The sequence below is a fragment of the Fulmarus glacialis genome, unplaced genomic scaffold (genome assembly GCF_000690835.1).
Source record: "Fulmarus glacialis isolate BGI_N327 unplaced genomic scaffold, ASM69083v1 scaffold3517, whole genome shotgun sequence".
NCBI lineage: Eukaryota > Metazoa > Chordata > Aves > Procellariiformes > Procellariidae > Fulmarus > Fulmarus glacialis.
The window spans coordinates 260,638-274,109 of NW_009222477.1; the positions used below are offsets into that span (position 1 = coordinate 260,638).

At 38.4% G+C, this 13,472-nt stretch overlaps 1 protein-coding gene across 1 annotated transcript in view; it reads right to left on the reverse strand.

The window, feature by feature from the left end:
• The window catches only part of LOC104079417 (SH3 and multiple ankyrin repeat domains protein 3-like), a gene marked incomplete at its 3' end in the record, with an annotated part of 174,546 nt that extends 169,011 nt beyond the window's left edge, over positions 1-5,535 (reverse strand). Inside the window, exon 1 of the mRNA XM_009581451.1 lies at positions 5,332-5,535. Coding sequence (XP_009579746.1) covers positions 5,332-5,535 — 204 coding nt within the window. The remainder of the gene's footprint in view (positions 1-5,331) is intronic.
• Positions 5,536-13,472: the final 7,937 nt, after the last annotated feature.

Genomic DNA, 13,472 nt, shown 5'->3' on the forward strand with positions numbered 1-13,472 from the left:
ACTGTCAAAACCATACCAGGCCACTCACAATCCAAGTCCAGCAGCAAGACAGCACGTCAACATTGTTGCTGAAATGTGAGACCTGTGTTTTTTATAGTAAAGCTCTTTGGATCATGAGAGACGTGGTCAGTTATAATCTTGCATTCCTAAAAAAAGTCAGAGTGTGCACACTAAGTGCAACAGAAGGACTGGAAGCAAGGGAAAAATATAGCTCAACCCACTCCAGCTAAAGGGAAGATATTAATTCAATAGGAATAATGTTCATGATACAGAATCTCTGAGGAATAACATTTATCCGTTCAAAATCCATCAACCAACACATCTTTTTCATCAGACTCACAAAGTTGTCAATCACCCAGAACTGCGCTGCGACAGAGGAACCATGACAAATGGTTTGTACAACTGCCTCCAAAATGTGATTGTCAGAATATCAAAATACAAGTTATTCCTTTCAAAAGAAGATGTCGATATTAAAGATGTGGCAACCAAAAAGTGGAAAATGCAAATGAGAATTGGGTATCATGAGAAAAATTGAGCTAGTCGCTCATTTTGTCAATCACCCAGAACTGCGCTGCGACAGAGGAACCATGACAAATGGTTTGTACAACTGCCTCCAAAATGTGATTGTCAGAATATCAAAATACAAGTTATTCCTTTCAAAAGAAGATGTCGCTATTAAAGATGTGACAACCAAAAAGTGGAAAATGCAAATGAGAGTTGGGTATCATGAAAAAAATGAAGCAAGTCGCTCATTTTGATTTGTGCTCGGTGTTCAACTCTTGGAGGCACTGCTTTCCTTCATCAAAATGCATTCAGAAAACACAGAATTCATGAGATGAAAGGTCAAAAAAACCAGTCTGGCCACACCACCATCAGCTGGCAAGTCAGGTCACCTGTCCAGATCAAGGGCATAAGAACAGATGTCAGCAGCACCCACAATGTTTCCATCGTCAAACTGAAGATAAAAAGAAGGAAGATCAACTATAAACAGAAAGCAGCAATGAACAATCAGTCACAAAACGGGATACAGAAGAATACTTGTGAAAAGTTGCAAAGGAAAACCCAGAATAGATCTGAGGCAGTGGATGGCAGTACAGACGGGAAACAAATAAAAATTGAAGTATCTTAAGCAAAAATGTGCAGTTGTGACAACTGGGTTCTTACCTTCACAAGATAAAAACTGCACAAACTAAACAAGTGTTTTATCTAAAAACAAAAGCACTAAAGGAAAAGATTCTTAAACCTAAAGGCCAATGAATACTGGAAAAAGTAAAGAAAGGATACAAAAGTATAAAAAGCAATGCAGAAGTGGAAAACCAAAAAGTAGCTACAACTTAAGCTATTGCTTTACCAAACTGCCACTTACCAAACAACATTTTGCATGGAAAGTCCAATTAAAAAAAACAGGGGAAGGAGTCGTCGGTAAATGCTCATTACTGAAGTGGAGCAGCAAAACAGATGGGTAGAAAGCATTTCAAAGAAGTCTTGAGCTGACCCAATCCCATCTCAGCATCAGAATTTAATAAAACATATGAATCTGAGCATTTTGATTTTAAACATAACCCAGAGGGAGCACGTAAGTATAGGATAAAACAAAAAAGCAGAACAACCACCATGTGTTGATAGTAAAACGATGAAAACTTTCCTTAAAACAATTGGCTGGCAGATCTGTTCTTGAAGTCCGGGAAAAAGAGCAATTCTAAGCACAAAACATTGGACATCACTGTCAGAATATCACACAAAAGAGATTTTCCTGACAACAGCTACTGGAGAAGAACCAGACTCCTTCCAGTTATAAGCAGAATCACTTGTGATATGTTCCTAAATTGGCTGATGAAGGAAATGGATACAAGATGACTTACCCTGGATTCAGACCAAAAAGGTCCAGGGAGAGGTCAGATATGCCAGGCATCAGAGAGGAAAGCGCAGACACGTTAGTTCACCCAGTTTTCCATGTCCAAAAGACATTCTACACCATGCACAGACACAGTTGCCTTTAGGCACAAGGCAGGATAATATAGCTTTTTGCCCACTCTCCTGTGCACATATGTTTGCGAATATGGAGGGCTTTCTATGCTCTCCATTCCCTCAGTAATTTTACTGAGCTCAGGAAATCTTACAGTCGCTCATTTAAATATTCTCCACCCTCCTGTGCTAAGGATGACACTTACTTGAACACAGATGATGCACAAAAGCAGTAAGAAATTACTCTTTCTACAAAGTATTGTTTCAATACATTGGATTATCATCTGAACTGAAAAGGAGACAAAAAAGAATTTCTATAAGAACTGAAAAGTAAGTCTTCATAAGAGCTTCCTATGAACTTGTCAAGGTTTACATTATCTTTAAAGTTTCAAATGAGAGTAAAAGGGCAACAAGTCAGATTTCCTACAATGGGTGATAAATTATAAAGTTTTCTATAGCAGCATGTCCTACTTATGATGCTTGGTGCTTATCTCATACGTGCAATGAAATAAAGGCAATTTACACCACAGTCACTGCAGATGAGCAAACTTTTATTCCTAGTGAGTTTGGCTAGGGGTTTAAAGCTTTCCAGTGGGTTGAGTTTTATCTAAAACCCTAAACTTGCCTTCTTTTAAACAAATGTATTCTTGATCATACTTTCTAAAAAACAGTAAAGAATAAAAACATAAAACTAAATTCTATAATTTCATGCCCCTTTGATTAAACAAACTAATTTTAAACACCTCTTATGTTAAATTAATAACAATTATACAGCAAATGGGGTGTATGTTGGATTTGCCTTCTAGCTATAACACAGCTCGTGAAGTATGATCTTTTCCAAACTTTGCTACACTACATTTAAGCTATCAGTCTTCTTGTTTGCAAACCTGAATCCAGATTTCTCTTTTCTGTACAAGAGCTTGTGGGCTGATAAATTAAATCAGGAATAGATCATCTGCTATAGAACTGTTTAAAACAATCGAGTTATTTTTCATTAAGAGTTTACTGAAAAGGAAAAAAATACAAAAAGGAAAGCAATAAAAATGAACAAATGAAACACAAAACCGAAAATACTTTCTGGTTTATTTCATTTCCTGCACAAAATGAATTTTTAAAAAATAATTGTTTCAATAGTGTCAATAAATAACTTACTATTGGTCTAAAAAATAGAGTAATGAAATAAGAGGGCTTCAGGACACTAACATCTCTGTTTTTAACAGCAGAGTAAACCTAGCAAGTAAAGCTAATCTTTCCATTTTACTGGAAATCTATTCATTGAGCACTGAACACAGTCAAAGATATAGCAAGCTGGTAGGATCATCAATAAAATCCCAACCATATCTAGTCAGAGCTTGTCTTTGCAGAGGACTTCACTACAGGCAAAATCCTTTTACATTTAAGATGTACAACAGTGGATTTCAGTATTTCAATCAATACTGAAATGAAAGACCCAAGGTGATGTCTGATTCAGCCAAGATTTAATAAAAATCCCGTGTGTGGCTCACAGCAGCCTCAATCCTGCTCTGCCCTCTGAAGCCTTCCTGTCCAGCCCGGGTCCCACACCACTTCCTCTTCATAGAGGTTAATCTCACACCATATAAACTAATGGAGTGGTACTGTAATTTCAGCAGCAATCCTCATCTAAAAGAATTTTTTAAGTACAAGAATTTAAGAGATAATGCTCCCAACTCCAACACAGATTTCTCTGAGTTTCTGCAGCACCATGTAGATTGGGCTTGAAAAAAAGAGCTCTACAATCACACCTGAGGCCACACTGTCAAAACAGCTCTTCCCTGTCAGCCTGTAGACCAGCCATCTCTATCATTCTAAAAATGAACTTAATTAAAAAGAAAGGAATAATTTCATCTGAGATAGATCTTCAATGGCAGCACAGTATGATGTAGATCTTAAATGTCAGCACAGAGTGATGTATGTAGCACACATCCGTAAAAAGAATGTGTTTTTATAATCATCTTTGAGACGAAAAAAGTCTGATGCCTAACATCAATTGAAAAACCCGACAACAGCATTCAAGGATGCCCAGGATAATTTAGATAATTAATCACAAACTTGGACAGGTTGTGGTTCTAGAATTAGTAAGTAACTCCCAAGACCTTCTCTGGGATGAGAATGTTATTCCTATCGTAGCACTTGTGGAGGACAATGATTCTTTTACTTACAAAGTTACAACAGCAAACTTTTCCACCTTTGTGCTCCTAACATTCCAGACATTGAATTTTACACGTTCAACCATAAAAGAAACACAACTTAGTAGTTCCTTGTGAGAAAGAGTGAGGAATTTGGACTGTAGATTTCTAACATGTAAGGAACAGCCAAGATGTTTTTTTAATATAAAAACATCATTTTTATTCTCATTTACCCAACTAATCAGACATTTTTTAACAAATGAAAAGTCTGTTCAATTCCTTCTGTAAGATGTGAGAGAGTAAATCTTTTGTTGGAAAGTCTCTATTTTCATCCAATAGACTTAGGGACATGAGATATAGCCATAGGTCCACCAGTTATGCAAATGACTCCTCTAGGAAAATCAGAAAAGGTTCATTTTATCCTCTCAGGTGTGTTTCCAGTATAAGTGGTGAGGAGATGGGAGAGAATAAAATAGCGATTTCATGTCATTGCAAAAACTGTGGAACAGTATGATGCCACACTTTATTCTTCCTCCAAACCGAGTGTGTTGATTTCTCTGGGTGGAAGTCTGAGAAAAAACACCGTGTAGTAAAGGCATAGGAGCAAAGGAGGAAGGAAAGATTTATTTGTGCTTCTCTTTCCTCATCTTTATGCTCTAAAAGCCACCAGCTATCTAACAAGGATATCTTTTGTGGGAGGATGACAGAGAAAGGCAACTAATACGGTAAAGAGAGAGAGAGAATTTGATGACCTCCTGCTAGACCTCAGTCCAGTGTCAATTACAAACTATTTCATGAAAAGAGAAACTAGAGAAGACAATGGGGTTATAGATGTAAGAGGCTTTCATAGAGACGTGTGATTTTGCAGTTCATCCCTCATCTTCTGATGAGATTTTAGATGCCTAATTCTCTTTCTTCTACCCAAATGCCTCCAAATGCAGATCAGACAGGTATTTTGCTTTATGATCACAGCTTTCATCAAGTTAACATATTAAATACACTCTCTTGGATAGGATGGTGCCTTTAACATAGGCCATCAGTCAGACATACCACCAGGGTAAAAAATGTAGACATTAAAAGAAAACAGGACATAAATTTGCCTGTAATTTGTTAAAAGACTGTAAGAAAATAGAACAGATCTACTGCAGATTGAAGCCAGCAAAGCTAATCATTTAACTTTAATTTTTTTTTTTATTATTTGTAATGCAATATCCCTTACTGTTTGCTGCAGATCAGGTATTATAATTCGAATCACTAATGTGTTGCTCTGACTGTCTTCCATTCTGCTGCTTGGCTTTTCTGCAGTTGCTCTAATTGTGTCATAAATAGTTTCTTCTTTGGAGCTGTCTGATTCAGATTCAACAGAATAGTCGGAAAAGCTTTGTGCCATTTCATCTTCACTTGATGTTGGGCTACGAGGCATGTTCAAGTTTTTTTATCCTGCCAATACAAAGGAGAAAGAGAAAAAGATAAGTTATAGTTAAAAACCTAAAAATGAATCAGCTACAAGTTTTGTTTTCTTGGAAGCAACATGCATGTAACAACGAAGTTGTACGTTTTATCCTCCTTTTATTTCCTCCTGTAATTTATGTGGGTATGCAGAGTGTAATGGAAATAAATCTGGCTACCAGTTTACTACAGAAGAGGAAGAAGGACAGCAGAAGGAAAAAGAGTAATAAAAGGGAAGATGACCTTTCTTCCCAGGCACACCCAACCTCCCAAAGGATCCAGAAAAACCCAGCATAATTACCAGGTTCTCTGCTAAATAGTACTGTTGTAAACTGTACTTAGAACTAGATCTGGTTCTGAAGCCTACTTCTCCCAGTGCAAAAAGACATTTCAGGAAATTAATATAGGTGCTAAACTAACATCATCCTGTACATCAAGAAACTGTATAGGTAAGGCTTCAATAAAAGACAGTATTTTCAAATAGCAGAATCAACGAAAAAATGAAATACTACAGGGAGCCAGACACAGATGCTGCTTTGTGGTTTGTGGCTCATACACCACATTTTAATATCAACACTGCCAAAATCTTTCTATTGTACATGCTCAAATACAGATTTTAGAAACATTTTTAAACTGTGGTATGGATTAGGCTAAAATGAAAGTAATGTTTATTCCAAAGTAAGGACATTTGCATTCAGAGCTCTCACAGCAAGAACAGCAGAACATTTTCCTTCTGGGTTTTTCCAACTACAGCAGCAAAAGACTTCTTTTTGTCCCACCAACTAAAAGCTTCTCCAGGAAATGAAAATTACTGTTCTATGGAAAAATGGGGAAAAAATTTATACTGGAAAAAATTGAAAATACCACCACAAACTTTGCAGTGCTTTGTAACCATATACTTTTTCAGCTTTCAGGGGCCAGAAAACCGTAAACATTATTTTTCATACTTTCCCTGAGAAACCTCCCAAGACAACCTCTCTGCTTTTTAATAAAAATAATCCTCAGTTAAAACAAAAAAAAACCCCAACCAATTCCACTGTCACCCCGTATTAAAAAAAGACATTAAAGCAAAAGTAAAGCATAGAAGGGTGAACTGACTTTACCAAGGTCACTCATATACCAGGTGACTGTACTGAGATATCCAAATATATATGTTTTCTATAACCCTATACCAGGTGACTGTACCGAGATATCCAAATATATATGTTTTCTATAATGATCTCACAGTCAGATCCCCCAAAGTAAATACAGTCAAACAGCAGGGACTAAGAGAACATTTTTACCACTGTGTTTCATGATTTAGTTTGAGCCAACTAAATATCACAACCAGATTACTCATTCCTCTTCATTGTCCGGCCATTTATACCTCAATGATTACAAAGCAGGCATAAAAGGCTACTGCTCTAATTTAGCACTTTAAAGTGACCATATGTTGGAGCCAGCGTTTACACCAGAGGACAAGCAGTGGCAAGGCAGGCCTAATGCTTGAGGTCAAGGGCAAGCATTTCCAAATCACATCACATACCCACATCATCAAGTCTTATTGTTATTTCTGATGAAGGACAATTCCAGTATTATTACCCTCAGCTATAATTACTAATGAAGACAAAAACAGTGCATTCAAAAATCTGAAAGCATGCCAGTTCACAGCAGCTTAATGCAAGGCCGTATTTACAAAAGAAAACTCTTGAGGGAGTATTTCATTTTCTTACTGCTTCACTGAACTGTAGATTAATGCTGCTCTCCAAAGCACCTTAAGTCAATAAAAAGCATAAACATTCCAATGGCTTCCAATATCTACCAGTGCTAAATCACACGAAGCCAAAATATAGTAGATCGATACACAGTATTGAAGAGCGTAAGAGATATAGGCCAGTGAGTGCGAGGAAAAAGACATTAAGACCATCACACGGTTTGTCTCTCCCTAAAGCCATTTGAGAGCACAATATATTCCAGGGCAATGGATTCAACTCCTCTGACAGAGAGCAGTAAACTGCAATTATACAGCATACAAATAAAGAGTTGAATTAGGAAAAAAAACTTCCCAAGGTTTTGGCAAGTGGATTTTCATGCAAAAACTACCCAGAAATATCTTATTATGGAATAGCAAAGGGAAATTACTAGCTGAAGAACCAACTCCTGGGTATGAAGTTTAATAAATAGTGGGACAAAGAACTCCTTGGAGACACATCAACAAGGCACAAGTCACCTAATTTTCTGGAATACAGATTAAAAAAAAAAAGTGCAAGTAACCATGGAAAGGATAATGAAAGACTGTATCTACAGTGGCAAAAAGAAAAGAACCTATGCCCCACCAGCGCTATGGAGAAGCAGATAATTTAAATGCCTTTTTTTAAAAAAGACAATCTAACCACTGAAGAAACTAAATCAGTACGAGTCCCAGAGTAGGGCAGATCCTGCCAGGGAGCAGAGGTCAAGCATCTCTCCCTAAATCTACAGACACCTTAGGGCAATTTGTTTGTTTGGCCATTAAGTTGCGTAGAAATGGAAGATACCACCATTTGTTAACCAGAGATGCTCGCTATCATAGCTCCCACAGAGAAGTTGTTATCTTTTAGGAACTGTTTCAGTTTTGTCCCAGCGATATTCCAAACACTTTTCCACAACCAAAACTATTACCTCAGGAAAAGTAAGGCAGGTTGCCTGGCTTACCTAGGCTTGTACAGCAGAAGAAAATATAGCATCCCAGGTTCCTAATTCCCAGCTGGCAATTAATTGGTTCAAAAGGATGTTATAAAGCTAAAATATAGATTAGTTTTTGCTGATATAATTGTCTGGGATGCTTTCTTTCATTTTCTTAAAAACTCAACATATCTTTGCTTCCTATAGTTAAGCTGGTTGTGGTTTATAGCAATATGATACATCAGTGGCTGCTTTTGGTATAGACAAGTGCTGAGTGAAGAAAAGTTTCTCTGTAAACGAATGAAAACAGATTTCCAAAGTTCTTGGAAGTAAACTCACAATCCAAACTACCACCACGACAGTCTTTGCTTCACCTCACGTCCTCTGTCCTCATTTTCGACTCCCATACCTTGAGCTCTCTGCATGTCCCAGCCCGGGAGCTCTCCTTCCCTGGCCCCTGCACATCCCCTAGCCACCGGCTGAACAAAGCAAGCACAAGCTCCGGCTGGTTAAATACCACCTCTGACACAGGAAGGCCGTAAAACAGCTGGAAGATGAAAGAATAAAAGGATGGCTATACGCTTACCCTTATTATTGTACTTTTCCCTCAGCACCTTGCCCTTTAGCTTGGCAGGAGCACCGGGATGTTTACTCTGCCTCTATGGCTACTGCCGGGTTATGTTTGCCAGGCCAACAGGCCAGATGAAATAAGTTGAGCTCAGATTGCTGCCTTCCCTTCACAGATGCTATTTTTAGATTTTTTTTTTTCTCTATGCAGCCAGCAGCTTTCACAAAATCTGCAGGAATCTCTTATCCTGCTATTTGTTACCACCCCACCATTAAGGACAGTTTAAAACAGCCTATGAATAAATTTAAAAAAAAAAAAAAAAACATGGGCAAGTAGCATGACCATCTAACTGCCTTTTTCTTTAAAAAAAGAAAGAAAAAAAGACTAAAAGCGCATTATAAAAGACTGCAATTAAAATAGCACACAGGTTATCAAAAGGCAAGAAATTCAACTCCCAGAGCTCGCTCGCTCGCTCTCTATCTGAATGGTGTGCTCCAGTGAGTGCAAACTGACATGGCAGGGGAAAAAAGTAAGAGCAGTGACAGACTCATCCATTTTTTTGAGCCTTATGGTTGTTAAGCATCATACGAAAAGAATTTATTAAATATATATGCTTAAATGTAACTATCTTAAATATTAGAAATATCTTTGATACAGATGCATATCGGACAGGGTATGCTCATTAAACATAGATGTATTGTGAGATACACAACGCACTTGCCCGCTACAAAAATAGTGTTTCAAAATCTTCAACTTAATTATGGCTATGTGCAATTTTGTTGATCCTACAAAGTAACAAACCCTCCTATCTGGTTTCATATTGGTAAATATGGAACATAATGATACATATACACACAAAAACCTATTTTAAGAGATCTGTCCCACATGAAGTCCCCTCCCTATTGTATCCTACGACAGCATCAGCAAATATAGCGAGTGCAGGTGTGTGTGTCCAGTTTGCCTGGAGCAAACCCAACAGTCAATATATATCTGACAACCGCCGAAAGCGAACAACTACGTGCACAGAGATCCCACAGAACAGCACTGTGGCTGCGGCAAAGGCTCTCCCTGGGTTTCTGCAGTGGGCAAGACTAACATCTGGCAAGACAGAAGGAAACACACCCCTAACACCGAGACAAGTTTTGATAGGGAAATCACATTAAAGGCTGCAACTCCTCCTTCCCCAACCTGTGAGATTTTGGTTTTGGTTTTGTTACCGTGTGAACGTAGGCTAGGGTCTTACATGAGTGACCATTTCGGACTAATCACAATAGTTATTAGTTCTTCTCTCTCTAAAATACAGCTGAGGCACACGCATCAAATGTCTTGTCCAAGGCCAACAAGGCTAGATCTTAGAGCAAGGTTTCAAATTCAAGGGTCACTGGCTCCTAGTCATGATAAGAACAATCTATTTTTATATAAACATTCATTTGCACAATAACAGTCCTGTTGCCTGCAGGGAGAAGTCCTCTAGACTGCTATTGTCATGAGTTAAAAATGTACCTGTGGGAATATCTCAGATACAGAGTCGGCATTGTTACGGGTTGAGTAACGCCATTAACCAGACTGTGAGAAAAGTTTGCTGTTAGAATAACAGCAACTGCTAGAAAGAGGTATTTAATAATTAACTCTGAAGAAAAACTATTCAGGAAAGGGATTTCCGTCTGTTTAAAACCTGTCAGAGCTCCTAACACTTGGATTCTGCAGCTTTATTCCGGATTATATATATCACCTCAGGAACCAGCTCGCCGAGTTACTAAATTAAAATGCTGGAGAAGATCAAGCATTGCCTTTTCTAATTATATTAATATTAAAACAAAAATCCATTTCAGACAGAACTGAAGATGGGGGGTATAATCCCAACACGCCATGCATTTCACACCTCTCCACAGTTCTGCAGAAAAGGTCACATAGAAGAAAATCTGAATTGAAGACCGACTCCAATGGGCAATTTGCAATTTGATGGGTTCAACCTCCACTTTGCACTCTTATTTTAAAGCTGGCAATAACTGGCATTGCCTCTCAAAGAAGCAATCCCATCCTCCCTCGCTCCCCGGACCACTCCTCTCTTGCCTCCAGACTGCTTTAATCTCTGCACTAACACGAACAGTGAAGCAGAACAAAGCATCGATCCAGGTTAAACACCAGCTTTTTTTGTTTTGGGAGGTTAGTTTCAGCATCCATCACATCTCTGAACTGGATCACTATGCAAATGTTTGCATAAGCAGCAGGAGGAAGATGGCAGAGGGCCAGAAGCAAACAGCCAGGGCATGAAAAGGGCAGAACTACTTTTTCCAAAGGCAGTATTAATGCTTGCCACGTGAAGTGAATCTGAGACACCACTGCCTCGGTGACAGGAAACAAATCTACATAAATATGGCCATCTGATTAACTCCAATGAAAATTTCTTGATAATTAGTACCAAAATACCATAACTCCGAACAGGACAGCTTACTGAAACCCACTGATACAAAATTCATCTAGGCAAATGCAAAACCTAGAAGAATACATCTACAAGAAGAAAAACAGAATGTGCACAAACAGTGCTAACCCAGCCCATAGCAAAATCTCAGGGGAAATGAGGCACTTGGAGCTCCCCCTGTTCTCCCAGGCCCACCAGACAAGGAGACAGCTTTGGCATTGATGCAACACCACATGAAGCTGTGTTGGTCAGGCTCCAGTCCTGGGGGCTTCTGCAAAAAGGCCAGCACAGTCTCCAATGCGATCTTTATCCTGCTAGGAAAAAGAGTGGCCAGGCAGCAAAACGAAGCACTGTTCCCTTGGCATGCCCCCAAGGGTGCTCCCTTGGTCAGTGCCAGGCAATGCCCCTCACATACAGGACACAAGATGAGGTACTACCAGACTTGATGCCCCCTGATCTCTGCAGGCTTTCATGCTACTGAAATGTCTCCCTGCTGCACTGCAACGCAGCCCATGTGCTATTGCAGACACTGACTTACAAAGGCTAAATCATGAAAAACACTTTCTTGCCGCTCAGGAGCTCAGAAGATATCCAAGGGTCAGAAAGGTCCACTTCATGCCACACGGCCTCAGGGCCAGAGAACACCTCCTGGTCCCATTTTATTTAGAAGTATAGATGTAGTTTCGGAGACTGAAAAATAAAGAACGATGACGTGTATGAAGGCTCTAAGAAAGTTAATCTGTTATCCTGCAGTTCCCTTGATCTGCCTCTGCGAAATGGGGCAACTTGATTCGAGATTCCTGAGTCTTCTCTAAAGCACTTCCACTCTGTGGAAGAAAATGCTAGAAAACCAAATCACTTGCATGTTATTCGAAAAAACCTCCCTCCATGGTAATTACCTAAACAAATTTAATCATACACTATTTTGCTGTTTACAACCCCCATAATTATGGTTTTATTCCCTATACACTAGTCCTTCACTTAAATTCACTTTGGTTACACTGTCTGGTAATGCATTTTTGATCTCTCTGTTAAATAACTGAAACACCCAAATAAATATTTTAGATGATGTGTGCTGAGGCATAAGTATTAACGCACTAGAATGCCAAGCAAAATTCCTCCTTTACTTTTCTCTGAAGCTGTTGTTTCACAACATGGCATCTCTTATTTCAAAACTTAAATATTGATTTGGAATCAGTATTGAAAACAAATGTTCTCATCAACACCACCAGAAGATTATTCTTACTGCCCTGTTTAAGGGCTTATTTATGCAGTCCTTGATTTCTTTGCTAGGTGATCTGCACAGGTGACAAACTCTTTTGCAAAAGGGCTCAAGAGTGACACCTTTTTCCCTTTTTTTTTTAAAGGAAAAAAAAAAGAAAATTGAGTGAAGTAATTGTTGAACCTGCTTCTTATTTCTGAGGCAGCTTGTTATCCTTTGTTCATATATATTTGCACAGCACAGACTTGCCATGAAGAGGCTAAGCCCCATTAACTTCTGGTATTTAGAGTCTTAAATACCAACATCACATGATTAAAGTGGGTCTTAAGATCAGACTGTAAGAATGTAATTTTTTTATTTTGTTTTTTTTGGTTGGTTGTTTTTTTTTTTTTTTTTAACAGATGTACTTTACCATTAGCACTCCAGTGCACATACAAAATCTACACATGCAACCTATTTCTGCAAATGCAGGGTACTTTTCTAAAAGTTCCTTCAGCTTCCAAGCAGCTTTGGATGCTAAAATTCTCCTTTGTCCTCTGTCTGTTCTACTTAGTATTTATTTACCTTCTCAACTATTCAGCCAGTCATGGTATCTTCACGGAAAGGCTTAATTTCAATCAGGCAGATGCAAAGAGAGATTTTGGGGAAGGATAGATCCAAAGAATACAGGAGAAAAGCAACTTATTGTACTGAATGAGCAAGGCTGGAAGACAGGCAGAGAAGCAGATGTAGAAAAAGCTTAAAAACATTTGAAGTAGAAGTTCAACATGAGAAAACAGAAAAACGTTTGAAGTAGGAGTTTGACATGAGAAAACAGAACCTGCTAGAAGAAGGAGGAACCAGGTGTAAAGATTTAGCACAGAGCAGCACAGTCAGATTGGTTAAAATGGTTAAACATCTTTTAAAATAATAAAAAAAAAAGATTCAAACATAGTAGTAGGGGAAACATAGCAAGTATTTATAAATGTTAACCACAGTGAAGTTTACAGTAAAGGCCAACTCCCACTGGCAATATAATATTTTAAGTGCCTTCTTTTAAGCACCTGCAAGGTTTCC